This window comes from Sciurus vulgaris (assembly GCF_902686455.1).
Source record: "Sciurus vulgaris genome assembly, chromosome: 11".
In the NCBI taxonomy this organism is placed as follows: Eukaryota; Metazoa; Chordata; class Mammalia; order Rodentia; family Sciuridae; genus Sciurus; species Sciurus vulgaris.
In genome coordinates, this window is record NC_136472.1 from 52,267 (window position 1) to 69,216 (window position 16,950).

The 16,950-nt window shown below is 55.3% G+C and overlaps 3 protein-coding genes across 11 annotated transcripts in view; 2 read left to right on the top strand and 1 right to left on the bottom strand.

The window, feature by feature from the left end:
- BET1L (Bet1 golgi vesicular membrane trafficking protein like) overlaps nt 1–9,816 on the bottom strand; it is a 48,323-nt gene extending 38,507 nt beyond the window's left edge. For 6 of the 9 annotated variants that reach the window (XR_013757638.1, XR_013757639.1, XM_079102890.1 and 3 more), the window contains exons 1-4: nt 9,291–9,431; nt 8,011–8,102; nt 7,652–7,708; nt 7,413–7,512 (exon numbers count right to left, since the gene is read on the bottom strand). Coding sequence is in view for 7 of the 9 variants with exons in the window: in XM_079102890.1 (XP_078959016.1) it covers nt 7,413–7,512; nt 7,652–7,708; nt 8,011–8,102; nt 9,291–9,309 (268 nt within the window). In the remaining 2 variants the exon portion in view is untranslated. Of the gene's footprint in view, nt 1–6,592; nt 7,513–7,651; nt 7,709–8,010; nt 8,103–9,290 lie in introns of those variants that run through there. The other 3 variants (XM_079102887.1, XM_079102893.1, XM_079102892.1) reach the window with 3 other exon arrangements.
- Nucleotides 1,169–5,298, top strand: CIMAP1A (ciliary microtubule associated protein 1A). Its single transcript, XM_079102895.1, has 6 exons — nt 1,169–1,393; nt 1,570–1,770; nt 2,182–2,283; nt 2,436–2,557; nt 3,182–3,322; nt 3,660–5,298. The coding sequence occupies exons 1-6, from the start codon at nt 1,228–1,230 to the stop codon at nt 3,747–3,749; spliced, it is 822 nt and encodes a 273-aa protein (XP_078959021.1). The 5' UTR covers nt 1,169–1,227; the 3' UTR covers nt 3,750–5,298.
- Nucleotides 9,817–10,689: 873 nt separating the features above from the next.
- Nucleotides 10,690–16,417, top strand: RIC8A (RIC8 guanine nucleotide exchange factor A). Its single transcript, XM_079102879.1, has 11 exons — nt 10,690–10,824; nt 11,116–11,163; nt 11,249–11,839; nt 12,269–12,360; nt 12,881–13,031; nt 14,016–14,111; nt 14,217–14,361; nt 14,440–14,584; nt 14,955–15,074; nt 15,399–16,181; nt 16,290–16,417. The coding sequence occupies exons 1-10, from the start codon at nt 10,741–10,743 to the stop codon at nt 15,517–15,519; spliced, it is 1,593 nt and encodes a 530-aa protein (XP_078959005.1). The 5' UTR covers nt 10,690–10,740; the 3' UTR covers nt 15,520–16,181; nt 16,290–16,417.
- Nucleotides 16,418–16,950: the final 533 nt, after the last annotated feature.

The following is a 16,950-nucleotide window of genomic DNA, read 5'->3' on the forward strand; positions in this document are numbered from 1 at the left end:
GGGCAGGAGCAAAGGAAGCACCCAGGGCTACTCTAAGTTTGAGACACAGGACAGCAGCCACATGCACACCAGTGGAATGCAACCAGGGCTGCAGGACAGCAGTGTCTGAAGGTCAGCCAGGAACAGCACTGCGCTAGTTCTTGCTCACCACGATAAACACAAACCCTAAGCCTGGACCCAGGACCTCTGATGGCCAGAAGTTTCCTCCACCTCAGTTTCCACAGCTCAGTAGATTCTAGTGGGGGCAGGGCTGAGTGGGATCATCAAGCTGGCTCCTTGGTCACCCAGGCTCTGGGCCTTGTGACCTCACTTGCTCTGTTCCTCCCCTGTGTACCTGTCCCAGACACCAGAGGTCAGGCCTGGCCAGGGTGCAGTCCCTAGCAAGGGTGGAGCCTGGCAAAGGTGGGATCTTGTGAGGGTGCTGGGATCCCTAGGGAGAGAAAGGTGGGTCCTGGCAAGGGTGGGACCATGGGGTTCCAGGTGAGGGTAGGGCCTGGTTGGGGGACCCAGGGTGGGGATGGGGCCTTTTAAAGGTTGAGAGTCCCTGGCAAGGATGGAATCCCTGGTAAGGGTGGGGCCTGGGGAGGGTGGAGTTCTTGGGGAAGGTAGGGGCCTAGCAAGGGTCCTGAGCAAAGGCCATTGTCTCCATCACATACATTGTGATCTAGAACACCCCATCCCACAGAGTCACATTCCAGAGCTCAGGAGCTCGGACCCTTCCCCAATTCTTGAAGCCCTGTGGGAGAGAAGGAGGTCTTTCTCTCCATGCTCCTTTTTTGGGAACTGCCTGGCACTGAGGCCAGGGGGACAGGACCACCTGTGAGGAGATTGGGTCACAGGTTGCTCTGAGCCTGCTCCTGCAGAGAAAAGGTGAGGTATCCCAAGGGGGCCCCTCTCTACCCACTGCACAGTATCAGTCAGGAAGCTGCCCATCCATGTCCACAGCTCACTGCTGCATCCCACCCAGGCTCCTTCAAGCAGGAGGAACTGTCCAGGCCCCCTTAAGAGTCCATCATGGGACAGAACAGAGAGTTCCTCTGGGCCTGCACCTGTCCCTGGGTCTAAAACCCCTCACCTTGGAGGGGTGAGCTCACTACACTACATGAAGCAGAAAGCTCCCACTGCCCATAACTGATAAAGACCCCACAGAGGAGGCTGCAGCCTGTGGTTCTGTCCCATCAGTGACAATGAGACCAGGGGTGGGGACATGGGGGGGGCTACGATGAGATGGGCCAGGACCTCCTCAGCACCTGGTCACCCTCTTATCCAAGGACAGAGTCAGCCATGGCAGAGGAGGTATGGGTAGGCACCTGGAGGCCCCATCGCCCCAGGGGGCCCATCATGGCCCTCTACAGCAGCCCTGGACCCAAGTACCTGATCCCACCTACCACGGGTAAGAACCTGAGAGCTTGGGGGGTATGGCAGGGGGAGGGGGAAGAGCCAGGAACCAGGCCTGGGATGGCCTGGAGTGGGTCTAGGTGACCTCAGTGGTCCAGGGCTTAGCCCCTGACTCCAAGTGGGGAGAAGGGATCTGTGGCTCCAGGCTGCTCATAGCCACTGTGCCCACAGGCTTCATGAAGCACACGCCCACCAAGCAGCGTGCTCCGGCCTATAGCTTCCGTGGGGCCCCCATGCTCCTGGCAGAGAACTGTTCCCCAGGGCCCCGCTACAGTGTGAACCCTAAGATACTGAGGACTGGCAAGGACCTTGGCCCTGCCTACTCCATCCTGGGGCGCTACCACACCAAAACCATGCTGACACCCGGCCCGGGTGAGTGACCCCATCTTAGACTCCTAACCTGGGCAGAGGGGCTGTCCCTGCCTTAGCCCTGCCCTTCCCTGCTGGTGGCCAATGTTGGTGGCCTAGTGTTGAAGACAAGGTGTGCACTAGCTCAGGGGCCTCACCCTTCCTGTCCCCTTTCTGCTGTGCAGAAACAAAAACCTGCTTTGCTCTGACCTGCAGTGTTGGGGCCAGGTGCACACCAGACTCTATTCCCCCTACCCAAACACAGTCCAGAAGTCAGTACTCCATCCTGGACACCCCTGACCAAGCTCATCCACCACCCACACTGGGGCCCAAAGACCTCAGGCCTGGCATGTTGGAACACCCTCCTTGAGAGCTACAGCTGGTGGGGGTACCCACATCCTTTTTGTTCGTGTACCTCCTTCCACTGCCCCCCAGGTGACTACTTTCCAGAGAAATCTACCAAGCATGTGTTCGACTCAGCACCCAGCCACTCCATCTCTGCCCGAACCAAGACCTTCCGAGTGGACAGCACCCCAGGTCTGTAGCAGCCCCCATAATCACCTGACTGGAGTCAGGGTCCCATCAGGGGGCAGATGAGCAGTCTAAGGGCTGCTCACCCAGGGTGGAGAAGGCCTGAGAAGGAACTAGTGGGCCACATTCTGGTCTCAGGCTCCTTGTCCACCCCACAGGCCCTGCCGCATACATGCTTCCTGTGGTGATGGGGCCACACACTGTCGGCAAGGTCTCCCAGCCCTCCTTCTCCATCAAGGGCCGAAGCAAACTGGGCAGCTTCAGTGATGATCTGCACAAGGCAAGGGTCACCCCAGACAAGGACAGAACACAGACCCCATGAACGGCCTGGCCCTTCCCCTCCACACCCAGGGTCCACCAGCCCAGCTCTGCTGAGGTCCCATGCCCCTTCTGCCCTTGTCACATGCTGGGGCTACATTTAGTGGTGAGAAGGGACAGGGACCCAACATGGGAGACAGTGGCAGCACTGAGCACAGAAGGGGTTTATGGAATGTTACCTGGAGGAAGAAAGGGGAAAAACAAGCCTGAGCTATTTCGGGGGAAGAGGTTCAGCTGTGGAAACAGGTGGCAGGGCGGGCAGGTGAAGCAGCATCGACAGCACCCACCGGCCCAAGGCCACTGCCCTCAAGCCCAAGAGGACAGCGTCCCACATGAGAAGGTGCCTCACACACACTCATGGAAGAGGTATGCCCAGGGTTGGCACACACTGGAACATTACCGTAGTGAGGTTAAAGCTGAGGGGGGTGACATCCCACAGTCGTGTCCCATGAGCAGTGGGGTGTTGTAATATTGACAGACAACTAGGAGCTGTCACTGGTTATTCAGGGTCTGAAACCTGTCCCTGCCCTCTGGGGCCAGGGGCCCAGGGCAGGCCAAGCCTGTCTAAGCCCCCTTCATCTTCCAGACCCCAGGTCCTGCAGCATACCGCCAGACTGACGTGCAGGTGACCAAGTTCAAGGCTCCACAGTACACCATGGCTGCCCGGGTGGAACCTCCAGGGGACAAGACCCTCAAGCCAGGACCTGGAGCCCACAGCCCTGAGAAGGTCCAGGACAAGCAGACCAGAGGGGTTGGGTGAGGGTCAGGGGACACAGCCCAGAGTGGTGGGGAGGGGAAGGGCCTGTACCCTCAGGACCCTGTAAATTTCTAGCACTCACCCAAAGACAACCCTCCAGGTACACGGACCCAGTGCCCCAGTCCTTTCCCCCAGCTGGCTGGCTCTGCATCCTGATACTATGCCAGTTGATGCTGAGTGTTGTGTTCAGACTAGACAGTGTGGCCTTCATTCCTGGCCATCTTGTCCCCATGTTCCCACATTCAGGAAGAACAGCAGCCCAGCCCATGAGGGTTGAGGATTCTCCTCACAATCTTTCCTCTCCTAGGTGATCCTGACCAAGCCTTGTGCCCCCATTGTCACCTTTGGCATCAAACACTCTGACTACATGACACCCTTGGTCATTGATGTGGAATAGCCCCAGCCATTCCTATCAGCCTGTGCATATCAGGTCCCACGAGAGATGTGCAGGGCCAACAGTGAGCTGAAAGTCCCATCCACTGGGCCATGGCTGCCCTGCACCTGTAGGGCAGAGCACGCTTGTTTGGACAGTTGTGACAAGTGATATTTTTCTATGCTACCTTCCCATTTGCTAATCTTGTTTCCTGCTGTGCCTGAATTATTTAATAAATCACGGATTCCACTTGAAAGGGGCTGCTTGGGGGAAGAATCAAGCTCATCCAGAAAGGAGTGTCCACGGGCTGTCATTGCGGGCCCACACAGGTCCCATCCTGGCTTCCTGAGCAACAGTCTTCCCAGGAAGACAGGAAGGCTCAGGAGCCTGAGCCCTGCACCTTACCTGTGCTACCCTCCCATGAATTTTTCTCCCTCAGTACAGCCCTCCCTCTGAGAAACGGGTCTACTCCCATCCCCTTGAATCTGGACCACCCTGATTAATGGGGTACAGCAGAAGTGGTATTACCTGACCACCCCCATGGGTCCTGAGAGGAAGCTTAATGCATATGAGGCCACACGCAGCATCTAGGGCAAGCACACTAACCGGGTCCTCAGCTCACATCAGCACTGACTTCCTAGCATGTGAGAGAGCCTTCAGGGGATGTAGCCCCAGCCACGTATCTACCAGCTGAGGCCTCGACGTGGCAGAGTGGAGGGAGCCATGCCACGATGCCTCAAATTCTGACCATAGTGGCAAGGAGAAATGAAGACTATTAGTGCAATTTTAACGTGCTAAGTCTCAGGGCATCTGTTACGCATTAACGTCTAACATGAGGAAAATGTGGACAGTGTCACTGGCATCTCAGCTGGGTTCCAGGAGGGGAATCTGCAGAGGCTTCCAGCAGCCTGAGGCCAGGCCTTGGGAAGCAAGATCTGGATCTCACTTCAGTTTTGGGGGAGGTCATTGCAGGGCAAGTGGCCCTATCCAATGCATTTGTGATACCATCACCTGCCCCAACACAAAGCACAGTACAGCTGCTGATCCTCACTTAGCTCCATGCCAGGCTGCACGGTTCAGGCACTTCATGCTTACCCCCTTATCCCTTAGGAGGTAACACTATCGTCTTCCCTACTGGAAAGGCAGGAACTTGGGCAGAGAAGGGACACACTGTCGAAGTGGTGGTCTATGTTTGTATTGCCTCAGGGGGTCCTGAAGGGGCAAGTGAGGAGGACAATGGGTTCCCAGAAGAAGCCAGGGAAGGGAGAACCTGTGGACCAGGGTAAACCTGAAGACATCCTTGGATCCGCAGGAAATAAGAACAACAATATGTGCTTCCTTCTTCACAAAGCTATTTATTCCATATTTTTATTGTTGAGATGTGCCTAAATGGTGGCATAGCCTGGCCCCTCATACTGGGCCCCCAAGGTTGTTTCTGGTTTACTGGTGTTGGACACCAAGTCTACAAAACTCACTTACCCATAGGGTCAAGTGCCAGGTACACAGGACTGAGCTGGAGAACCAGGGTTAGAGCCCCTCAGGAAACTGGTCGGACCCAGAGGCAGTTGGGCTACCATTCCATTTCACAAAATGCATAGAATGCAAGGAGGAGAATGAGGAGCAAACACTTCAACTGGAAAGGTAATATAAACCAGACCTGAAAACAAGTGGGAGAACTGGAAGAGCTGTAGAGTCAGAGAGGTGGGGACCAGGATGGAGAACTGAGCCTCCCAACTTGGGGGGGGGGGGGTCTCAGAGACAGCAAAAGTACTTCTCCAGGGGAAGGTCACCATGAAATGCAGGTCTAAATTCTTAGTATAACCAGTAAGATGAGTGGGCCCTGGTCATGGCAAGTGTATTCTGGAGTCTGGTGGTTCCCACAGCTCAGCTATGTTCTCAAAGTAGAAGTCAGCAGTGCATGACCCAGGATGATGGGGACACAGAGTTGGAACATGGATGTGCCCTCTACAGAAGTGCCTGAAGTGATCAGGTGGGGAAACAACACAGGTAGCTGCTACCATGTTTGGTGATGAACCAAGGGTTAAGTCAAAGTTGTGGAGGCTGACAATAGTGAAAGGGTCTGTGAAGGGATGTCCAAGAAGGAAGCAGAAGCCAGACCAGCCCAGCTGGGAAGGCATCAGGGAATTAACAAAGCCACAGAGAAGGGAAGACAGTGAGAAGTGACTTTTTACTGGAGAAAAAAAAAAGAAGGCGGCAGACCCTCCTCCTCCAGAGGCTTAGGAATTCAGAAGGTGCAATGGAAGGGCCAGGAGATGAGAAAAGGGGATTGTGGTGAGGATGTATAGAGAAAAGAGGACTTGCTAAATAGAGAAGGAAGTGGATGATGCCCGGGGCTGTGGTCAGAGTACAGCAGGGCCGGGAGACTCAGAGGACAGGCTATGGCTATTCTGTATCAACCTGGGACTGGGAAACTGGGAATGACTGATCCTTAATTCTAGGGAGACTAGAATTAAGACAAAAAAGGGCACTGAGCTGCAGGGCTCAGTCCTTTAAGATACTTTTTATGTGAAGAAAAAGGTGCTGGACCCTCAGTAGCTACTGGCCTGGTCAGTCCCAAAGTTCAGTTTATATGAGCCTGGGGCTGGCCAAGTGGGCAATGAGGGTCAGGGAAAGACAGGTGGCAAGGGCAATCTGCAGAGGCAGAGACAAGGAAGGTAGCTCAGAGCACACCCATAGTGAGAGGGAGGCAGACTCGCTGTGGGAAGCAAGGCAGGGCAGAGCACAGTGGAGGGGTAAAGGTCCCACCACAAACAGCACAGAGTCTCTCAACAGGTGGACTGCACTCCTACAAGGAGGGTGCTTGCAGGGAAGACCTCCCCAAGGAACAGCCTGACTGAAAATCCACACTGGCCTGTTTCCGGGCTATTCTCCAGGGTATACATCTTTTGCACTGGGGAGCTCCTGAATCCTGAAGACATGCATTTCTGCTCCTGGACATATAACTGTGTGACCCAGAAGGCTCCCAGCCCAGTGCCTTCAGTCAAGGTTATAGTACACTCCTGCATCCATAGCCCCTGATCTTCCTGGGGAACTGACGTAATTCAGGAACTAGAGGCACAGTCCTTAGAACAGGGCTCTTGGCCCATACTGCTCCTCTCAAATAACTGCCATATCCAGGTTGAGGACACTTCATTGGAGTAGACAGCTCAAATGGCGTTCTCAGTCACAGCCCCTTCCTGTCTCAGCCTCAGACTCCTCAGATCATAGGAACAGCCTCACCCAGGCACAGACAAAACAGGACAGAAGAGCCTTAAGATATCATATCCCTGAGGACTGGGAGGCTCAGAGAAGAGCTTCTGGCATGGGGAGGTTCATTCAGGACTCAGAGTTGCTCTGCTCAGAACGGGTGTCTCTGGCATCCAGGAGTGGGGATGGGGGCTGGGCCTTGGTTTCCCCTAGGCAAAAAAAGAGTCCCCTTCACATTTGGGACCAGGCAACACAAGTTCATCAGGTCAGAGGCAGTCACAGTTCCCACCACACAGGAAAAAGGTTCCTGATTCATGATGATAATTTCAAAGGAATATTTTGTAGATTTAAGTCCTGAAGAGTCCAGGGTACCAGTTGAAGAGAACCCTGGCTGCCCTTGACTCCTACTGGCTCACGTCCTTGCCCTCGACAAGAAGTAGGAGAGGATGAAGAAGGCCACGATCAGGCCCAGAGCCATACCACACAGAAGCTTCCGGTTGTCTCGCCCAGACCGTGCCATCGTGGAAAAGCGCTTCATGCTTCCAGTGAGCAGGCCAGTCATGCTTGTGAAATCCGAGTCCTGAGGAAGGGACCCAGCAGGATCACACAGATGTGATACCTTGACCACCCACCCACACCAGCACTGGAGGAGAGAGATTGTGGAGATCACGATGTAGAGACAGAGCTGGCTGTGACTCGTGCATACTGTAGACCCTTACCATGCCATCCAGGTACCGGTTCTGATCTTCTGCATCCCTATCGATGTCTAGGGCCAGCTAGTCAAAGAACACAAAGGGAAGGATCAGGCCAAAGCAAACACAGAATGTAGCACTCACCCTCTCCTCGAGACCAGCCAGAACCCTGCCCACACTCTGCTAGATAAGGTGTCACCAACAGAGGTTGTAAAAGCCCAGGTATCACGTTGAGCCTCAGTCAGGTGAGCAAAGCCAGGGACAGAAGGAACTAAGAGGATGGATGACTACCTGAAACCCCTCTGGGCCCCTCTATCCACCCTCTGAGGCCTGCTCTTCAAGGGCACCAGGTAGAAGGAAAAGGAGGGAAAAGGGCCACCACTGACCGATTTGAGTCTGGTAACCTTGGAGGCCAGGCTGTCGGCCATCCGCTTGTTCTCCCGGTCTAGAATCTCCTCCACAGCACCAGGGTTCTGAGCTAGAAGAAGAGAGAGGCTGGGGAGTTTGAGTGCAGCCCCTGATCCCTCTACTCTAATTGATGCTGGCCTAATCAGACATCTGTCGGACTGAAACAACTTAGTGTGCTGAGAAAGTCCAACCCTAACCCAGGTGCAGAAGTTGAACCATGTATGTGCGAGACTATCTGTGTAGCACATGCCACAAGAGCACACATCCTGCATACATACCCAGGTGAGGGTGGGCAGGCACCCCCAACATACTCAGTCCAACCAGCCTTTTCTGATATTGAGTAGGAACCTGAGCTAATCCCAGAAATGCTAGGAAGTCACAACACTTGCCTCGGTGGATATCACCATCTTTGGATGCCAAACCCATTCTCAAAAGAAAACAATAAACTTAATAAACTCTGGTAGGATCACAGGAAAGATGGAAAGAGCACCCAGGAAGGTGGCAGGAAGGCCCTGCAGGGATGAGCTCCAAACTGCACTCAGAGGAAATGACAAGTAGCCACACCAGGACTTCAGAAAGTCCTGTCACCCCAGAGGAAATGACCGAAGCCCCCTCCCCCAAAATGGGAGCTGATATGAGCCCATCTTGCATCCCACAGAGGGCCTCCTGAACACCCAAGGCACAGTGGGTGCAGGAACCTGTCTGTGACGGTTGAACCAGATGATGCAGAATTCCCATCAGATTAAGTGGGTGAGCACCGCTTTCCTCCAAAAAGAGTACAAATTCCCGCTGGTCCCACGGACAGGCAGAACCGACATGGATCGCTGCCCCAGAAATCACTGGGGTGTACAAGCTCCAAATAAAGGGGTGCCAGCAAGCACTTCACGTTCATTATTCCCTTTAGTTGACACAACAGCCCAGGCACCACCATCCCCTTTTGGAGATGAGAACACGAGCTCTGAAAGGGACCGGAGGTGCCCAAGGCCCCAAGTCCATGGAAGCCTTCTTGGATCTCCTCTGCCACAGCTTCGACTCTAGGGACGGGCCCGGTCAGGCCCCTCCAGACTCCAGCTCACCCACCTCACACAAAGCACCTTCTGCACCTCTGATTGCCGCAGGAGGGGCCGCAATCTGGCCGCGCGCCTCCCGAAAGGCCCCGGCCGCCAAGTCCTCGCGCAAAGTCCTTCCGCCGAGGGAGGCGGGCGGCGACTCGGCCCTGGGCCTGCCTTGAGCCCCCGGCCCGCTCTATTGTGCTCACCTCGAGTCCAGTCCGCCATCGCGCCCCGCTCCAGCCTCACAGTTTGTGCCCAGCTCGGCCAACGGCGCCGAAGACGTGGCTCCTACACCTCAAGAGGCATCCGGCTCCGCCTCCCACAGGCCACGCCCCTTTTACCTCAAGCTCTTCCGACTTCCGGCCTATGGGCAGTGTCGCGTGGGAACGGAAATGACGAAAGGGGAGGGCCGTCTGCTCTCACGACCTTCTGTTGGTTGGTGCTCTTATTGCCCGGATGTGATCTGTCAGCTGCGCTCTTCCGGCCAGAAGCTCACAGGTAGGAGCTGGACCCAGGAGTGATCCGGGCTGGGCGTTCTAGCAGGTTGGGGAGGTTAGAGTGGAATTGGGTGCGAGCCTGGCACTACCAGAGCAAGGTAACCGTCTCTGTAAAGTGGAGATGGGTGCCGAAGACACTGCATAATACGCAGGTGTGAAGAACTACCGAAAGAAATGAAGTAAGGATGGATGCGGGGCCGAAGGAGCCTTGGACCGGCACTCGCGGGAGCCTGGCACAGAGCAGGTGCTCGCTGACCGCTCGTTAAGAGTGAGCGCGCTGGGCCACCAAATGGAGCATTGCCCGTGTGTCCTTTAATCCTCAGGACAGCCCATCGACGTGGCACTTTTATTTTTTTAAATATCTGTTTTCAGAAGGGAACTAAGTCCAGGCCAGTGCGTCTGGGTGTCGCCCACGGTCAGGCTTGGCTTTCACCTTGCTCTCTTTTCCCGCTCCCCACCTTCTCTCGGCCTGCCCAGTCCGCCCCACCGTTGCACCTGCTGCTCCTTCTGCTTGGCCGTGCCTTCCTCCAGATCTTTCCTTGCCTACTTCCTACTGTCCTGTCTCCTCAAAAATGGCACTTCCTCAGGCCCGCTGCAGGCCACCGGACACCTTTTAAAAAATAATCTTGGTACTATGAGCGCCTCAAGCCGCCTTGTTTGTTTTCCCCTCTCTTCCCCTCTGGAACGCGAGCTCCACGAAGACAGAGACCGCCAAGTCTCGTCCACCCGCATCCCCCGCGTCTCGTACGCGGGAGGCGCTCCAGAGACTGCAGTCTGAGCGAGCAAGCGGCTCCGGACGGCCAAGTCCCCGCCGCGGCCTCGCAGGTCAGCCTGTTGCGTTCGCTCCTGTCGGACACTCGCACCCAAGACGCCGGGGCACAGAGGAGGGGTCGCTGTTCGATCCCTGGACCACGCGGACCGAGGTCGGCAGGTCGCCGAGTCGGGCTGCTTTGGAGGCCAAGCCTTGCGGTCGCCGTGCCTCGGGCCACACCTGCTCGGCCCAGCCACCTTAAGCCGCGCAGCCTGAGGCCCCGCCCCACGCAGCGGGTCCCGGCGTCCGTCGCGCGCCGACGCTGAGCTCCCTGGCCAGGGTGGGGCCGGCGGGCTCCGCGGCTGGCGTCTTCCGGGCCCGGGTTTTGCCGGGCAGGTTCCGGAGACCATGGAGCCCCGGGCGGTTGCGGATGCCCTGGAGACTGGCGAGGAAGACATGATTACGGAAGCTCTACGAACGTACAACCGGGAGGTGAGCGGCAGCGGGTGGCCGAGGGACGTCCGGGGAGGGGACCTCGTTGGGTTTGCGCGGTGGGCAGGGAGTGTGTTGATGCTGCAGGGAATCTTTGGAAGTGCGGCGGCGGGGTGGGAGCCAGGTCTGGGTTGCTCTGGTTGGGCGGCCTGTGTGTGAACACCGAGTGTAGACCCTGCCATCTGTTCAGAGCGGTGCTTGCTGCCTTAGAATTAGAAGCAGGCAGACCGCCCCACCAGGAGCACAGGGCCTACCTGCATGTGGCCCTAACCTCACTGGGTCTCTTTATAGCACTGCCAGAGCTTCACCTTTGATGATGCCCAGCAGGAGGACAGGAAGGTGGGTACCATCCCAAGGGGAAACGGTGCAGGGATGGGCTGCCCAGGAAGAGGCCTGGTGGAATCACTTTTCTTCCTGCCCACAGAGACTTGCAGAGCTGTTGGTCACTGTGCTGGAGCGGGGATTGCCACCCTCACATCGTGTCACCTGGCTACAGACTGTCCGTATACTGTCCCGGGACCGTTGCTGCCTGGACCCATTCACCAGTCGCCAGAGCCTACATGCACTAGCTTGCTATGCTGGCATCTGTGCCTCCGAGGCATCTGTTCCAGAGCCCCCAGATATGGATGTCATACTAGAGTCCCTGAAGTGCCTCTGCAACCTCGTGCTCAGCAGCCCTGTGGCACAGACACTGGCAGCAGAGGCCCACCTGGTGGTGAGACTGGCCGAGCGTGTGGGGCTGTACAGCAAGAGGAGCTTCCCACATGATGTCCAGTTCTTTGATTTAAGGCTCCTCTTCCTGCTAACAGCACTCCGCACTGATGTGCGCCAGCAGCTGTTTCAGGAGCTGCATGGCGTGCACCTGCTGACCCACACATTAGAGCTGACGCTGGGGGTGACCCCAGAAGAGAGCCCTCCTGATCTCCTTCCCCCACAAGAGACCGAGCGGGCTATGGAGATCCTTAAGGTGCTATTCAACATCACCTTTGACTCCGTCAAGAGGGAAGTGGAGGAGGTGAGTGATGGCCTGAACCATGGGCAGTTGCTATCTTGGCTGGGACATCTGGTGGAGCTCCCTCCCACAGTTCCTGGGTATCAGGAGAAGTCAGGAAGACATCTCAGGAGATGTTTGTTCCAGGCAGGGACCTCAAGGAAGGATTCTGAGAGAGGTAGGGTCCTGACAGGAGGATTGTGCAGTGTACAAAGAGGCTACAGTTCATTCTCCACCATGAAGGTTTGGTGTGACATCCCTAGTGGATGAAGTCAGTTTGGGAAGTGCACTAAAAGTGCATTTATGGGTTGATTGAGAAAATAGTAGCAGTTGACAAACACTGGTCAAGGTGTGCAGTTGAGAAGGTGCAATGGTCAGTGCCACAGCCCTGGAGTGCAGGAGTTGGGACAAGTAAGGCTCCCTCCCACAGAAACTCCTTTCTGTCTTTGTCAGGAAGACGCTGCCCTTTACCGGTACCTGGGGACCCTTCTGCGGCACTGTGTGATGATTACTGCTGCTGGAGACTGCACGGAGGAGTTCCATGGGTGAGGGCAGGGCCTGTCCTGGTAGGAGACCCATGCTCTGATACCTGGATGGCAGTCCCCAACCGTGGCTGTAGACGAGAACCCTCTGGGAGCCCAGGCTCTACCGTAGAGTCTGACATTAGGGTGGGACTGGACATCTGTGTGTTTGCAGAGAACCTCAGGTGCTTCTGGTGACTAGGATAAGAGCTATGAAGTTAGGGCCAGGGCCTTGGGCAGTGGCAGTGGTTGGCATGGTATTAGGGCAGCATAGTCCCTTGCTCCTGTTCTTGGTGAACTGTGCCTGAATTGGCCTGTTTTGAGAGATTATTTGGTACTTCAGCACACAAAGGTTGGGACGTGGGGTGTCTGCAGAGGGTATGCACATTTGGGCATACCCTGAGATCAGTCCCTACCCTTGGCTTTGATCGCTAGAACTGTTCTTCAGGCCCCCCAGACTGTGGCTCACATCTGTGGCCCCTCTAGGGATTGCACCTTCCCTGGGGGATTAGCCCTGTCAAGGCCTCTCTCCATCTGTCCCTAGCCACACAGTGAATCTCCTGGGGAACTTGCCTCTCAAGTGTTTGGACGTCCTCCTCGCCCTAGAGCTGCATGAAGGCTCCTTGGAGTTCATGGGAGTGAATATGGATGTGATTGGTGTCCTCCTCACCTTCCTAGAAAAGCGTTTGCACCAGGTAGGCAGGGGACCTGCTAGGCAATCCTCTGCAGTGGCTCTGGCTGTCCTGCACAGCTGTGGTCATTGCTTCTGCATATGGCCAACCTTCCTCATTCAAGGATTCATTTCCTCTGATTGCTACAAGGAGACAAAGTTTTTCAGAGTCTAGCAAGGTGCTTGTTATCTTTCAGGTCCCTTTGTGCTTCCCTCTTCAGTGACCTTGAAAAGCCCCTGATCCCTGCTTGTGACCCTTAGCCTCCTAGTATGCCTATGCATGGGCAGCGCCCCCTTGGTTGTAAGCACAGCTGTCCCTCAGCATCCTAAGGAGACTCGAGGAGCCTCTAAACAGAGGTTCCCTGTTTTCCTGGTGAACCCACCGGACATCCAGACAGCTGGAGCTCTAGTCCCACCAGAGTTTACAGATATTAAACTAACAAAAGAGCCACAGACCAAGATTGCCAGATCTCTGGAAGCTGTGATGCTGAGGCAGTGCTCACTTGCATGTGAACTGAGTGAGGAGGGGGGCTGACCTTGGGCACCCTGTATGTGCCCACTTGTCCTTACTGCTGCAGCTGCTGGTGGTGGGCTCTGGGGAGATAACAAGGGAGGCCAGGCAGGGACAGGAGCTCCCTGCTGTCTGTCCAGGAGGCACAGAGTAAGGGTTTTGTTGTTTCTTTTTGCTGCTGTTTCCTGAGAGCAGGATGCCAGTGATGTGCAGACAAATTTGAGTACTTTGTGTTTTGCTTACAACCCTGGTTTATAGCTGATAAAGTTAGACCTAAAGCACTTGTTTGCTTCAGCTCACAAGACTTTCAGGTAACTTCCTGAGTTAGAGCCTGTTCCATTCCTTTCGAAGCTGACAGATGCCCACCACCCTTAGGGACTCACTGCAATGGGACCTCTTCGCAAGCCTCTGTTGCCAGGTGTAACCAGGGCATGCACAGCTGCCACCCTCCCACCCCAGGTCAGATGGGGTGCTGCCCAGTGACAGGCTTTTCTACAGACCCACAGGCTAAAGGAGAGTGTGGCTCCTGTGCTGAGTGTGCTGACAGAGTGTGCCCGCATGCACCGTCCGGTCAGGAAATTCCTGAAGGCCCAGGTACTTGGCAGAGGAGCCAGAGCTCAGGGTGGGGGGTGTGGCTGGACCCTGGTCACAGACCTCAAGTTGCTCCAAGCCTAGGCTGAAGGCCAGCTGCTTCCCCAGGTGTTGCCGCCTCTGCGGGATGTGAAGACTCGGCCTGAAGTGGGAGAGCTACTACGTAACAAGCTTGTCCGCCTCATGACACACCTGGACACGGATGTGAAGAGGGTAGCTGCTGAATTCCTCTTTGTGCTGTGTTCTGAGAGTGGTGAGTGGGGGGAGCCCGAGCCCCAGGCCTGCCCTACCCCAGCCATAATTGCACACTGACCTGTACCCTGGCCCCCAGTACCCCGATTTATCAAGTACACAGGCTACGGGAACGCCGCAGGCCTCTTGGCTGCCAGGGGCCTCATGGCAGGTGGGCGACCTGAGGGCCAGTATTCAGAGGATGAGGACACGGACACTGACGAGTACAAGGAAGCCAAGGCCAGGTGTGTACCCCAACACACTCAAGGTTTCCCCACCCATCCAGAGGCCTGTGGTGGGTGGGGCAGGATGAGGAGTGGGAAAGGCCCTCTGAAACTGGTACCTGTGCCCAAGGGACATGCATCCTGCATCAGGATACGTCATCCTGAGCAAGCTGAGACAGGAACCAGGCTTGTGGGGTACCAGGAGTGGGCCAGGCAGGAGCTTCTCCTGGAGGGAGGTTTCCTCTGCAGTTGCATGCTCCTCTCCCTCCACTGGGTAAACGGGTATCTTGCCAGTCTAGCCCTGAGCAGGAAGGTGGGGCATCTACCCACCCCTGTAGTCCTCTTGTCCTAGAGTCACTAACATATTGTCCATTCCCCCTCGGGGACGCAGCATCAACCCAGTGACTGGGAGGGTGGAGGAGAAGCCGCCCAACCCTATGGAGGGCATGACAGAGGAGCAGAAGGAGCATGAGGCCATGAAGCTGGTGAACATGTTTGACAAGCTCTCCAGGTATGTTGTGAGGAAGGGCCTACAGCTGGGAGGAGGGAGAATGGACCCACATCCTAACATGAGATTGGAGGAGGGCTTAGGGTCCTGAATGGCTACATGACTGATGCTGGAAATCCTTGAGCAAAGTTAAGGTCAGGTCGATATTGTGCCTGCCTAAGGGTGATGAAAATGATGCCAAGGAAGTAAGAGACTGCCCAGTGTCTGGAAGTCAGTGGGCAGCAGTTAGGATTTGAACCCATTAACACAGGGTCCTACCCAGGTGTCCCCAGTACCAGTCCAGCACACCAGGCTTCTTCCCCAGCCCTACTTACCTTTCCCCCACAGGCACAGAGTCATACAACCCATGGGGATGAGTCCCCGGGGTCACCTCACATCCCTGCAAGATGCCATGTGTGAGACCATGGAGGGGCAGCTCTCCTCAGACCCTGACTCAGATCCTGACTGAGGACGACAGCTCTTCTGCTCCCCTCCAGAACTGGTGCTGCTTCCAGAGGCATCCTTGGGGCCTCAGCCTGGGGAAGCCACACCCACCTCTCCAGCATGGAGTCACTTTCTCTACCCAAGTTCTGTTAGTGCTTTGCCTGTGGTCTGATTTCTTGTACTTAGGACCTCAGTGGTCTTATCCTGCTGTAACCCTGGGAACTCAGCCTTGACTTCCACAGATGAAACCATGTCTTTGATAAGTGCTGAGGGTGCAGGGGTGGTGGCTGAGGGTAGGCCCATCCTGGCACACAGGCCAGCATGCCTTGGGAGGCTGGGCTCAGCAGGGAGCACACAAGGCAACTGTCTGGGCTTGGCATTCTGACCAAGCTAACATGTGGGGCACACAATGCCTTTCACAAGGGAAGGAGTCTGCTAGAATATGTGAATATGTCAGGAACACTGAGCACCCAGGTAAGCTCTGTTGTCTGTCCCACTGAGCACAGGGCTGGCAGCCTCTTCTTTTTTCTTGGCCCTGGCTCAGTCATGCTCTATAGTATCCACACATCTGAGCTCTCACTGGTTAACAACCGACTCAGTCCTACCCACTGGCTTAGACTATAAATACTTATATCAAGGTAGATGCCCCTCATGAGACTGTAAGTTGAAATCTCAAGATTTCTAGGGGTCTGGGGAGATAGCTCAGTCGGTAGAGTGCTTGCCTTGCAAGCACAAGGCCCTGGGTTCGATCCCCAGCACCCCAAAAAAAAAAAAAAAAAAAAAGATTTCTAAAAGTCACAAAAACATCACAGAATAAAGAGGAGTTTCAGGTGACACTGTGTGTGTGAGAAAGAGAGAGACAGACAGACAGAGACAAAATATGTGTAAAATATCAAAGAGCCATCAAATAGAAACAAACTGCCTTTGTCCTTTTCAGAAATAGTTTTCCTAGATCACCATGCATGTTTTGTCACCACTGAGGAGCAAAGTCATGGGTCCCCTTACATGGAATCTGTCAGTTAAATCTGTCCCTGTCAGCTCCAGGCCAGGACAGATACAGCTCAGGGACAGGAAGTACTGCCTCCAGAAGAGATGGGGGCTGAGCTGCCCTCAGGGTGAGTCTGGGAATAGGTGGGAACAGTTCTGTCCCGTCAAGGGGAGATGCCCATACCCTGAGGTTTACTTTCCATGGTCCTCTCAAAGTTTGCTGTTCCTTGGAGGGAAACAAAAACAAAAGGCTGCCTTCTTAAAATTTCTGAAAACAGACATGCTTTAATTTAAAATAACCCTACTGCAGATACCGACATGCTACAAGACCCTAGTGCACCCCCAGGGCCCCAGGAGGGCTGCTAAGCTCTGGGCACAGTAAAAGCAAACCAGGTCTGGGATTCCAGTTGTCTTTCAGTTTAAGAGAGTCCTCATCAGAAGAAAGCTTCTTGTATTAAGAACTTCTTTT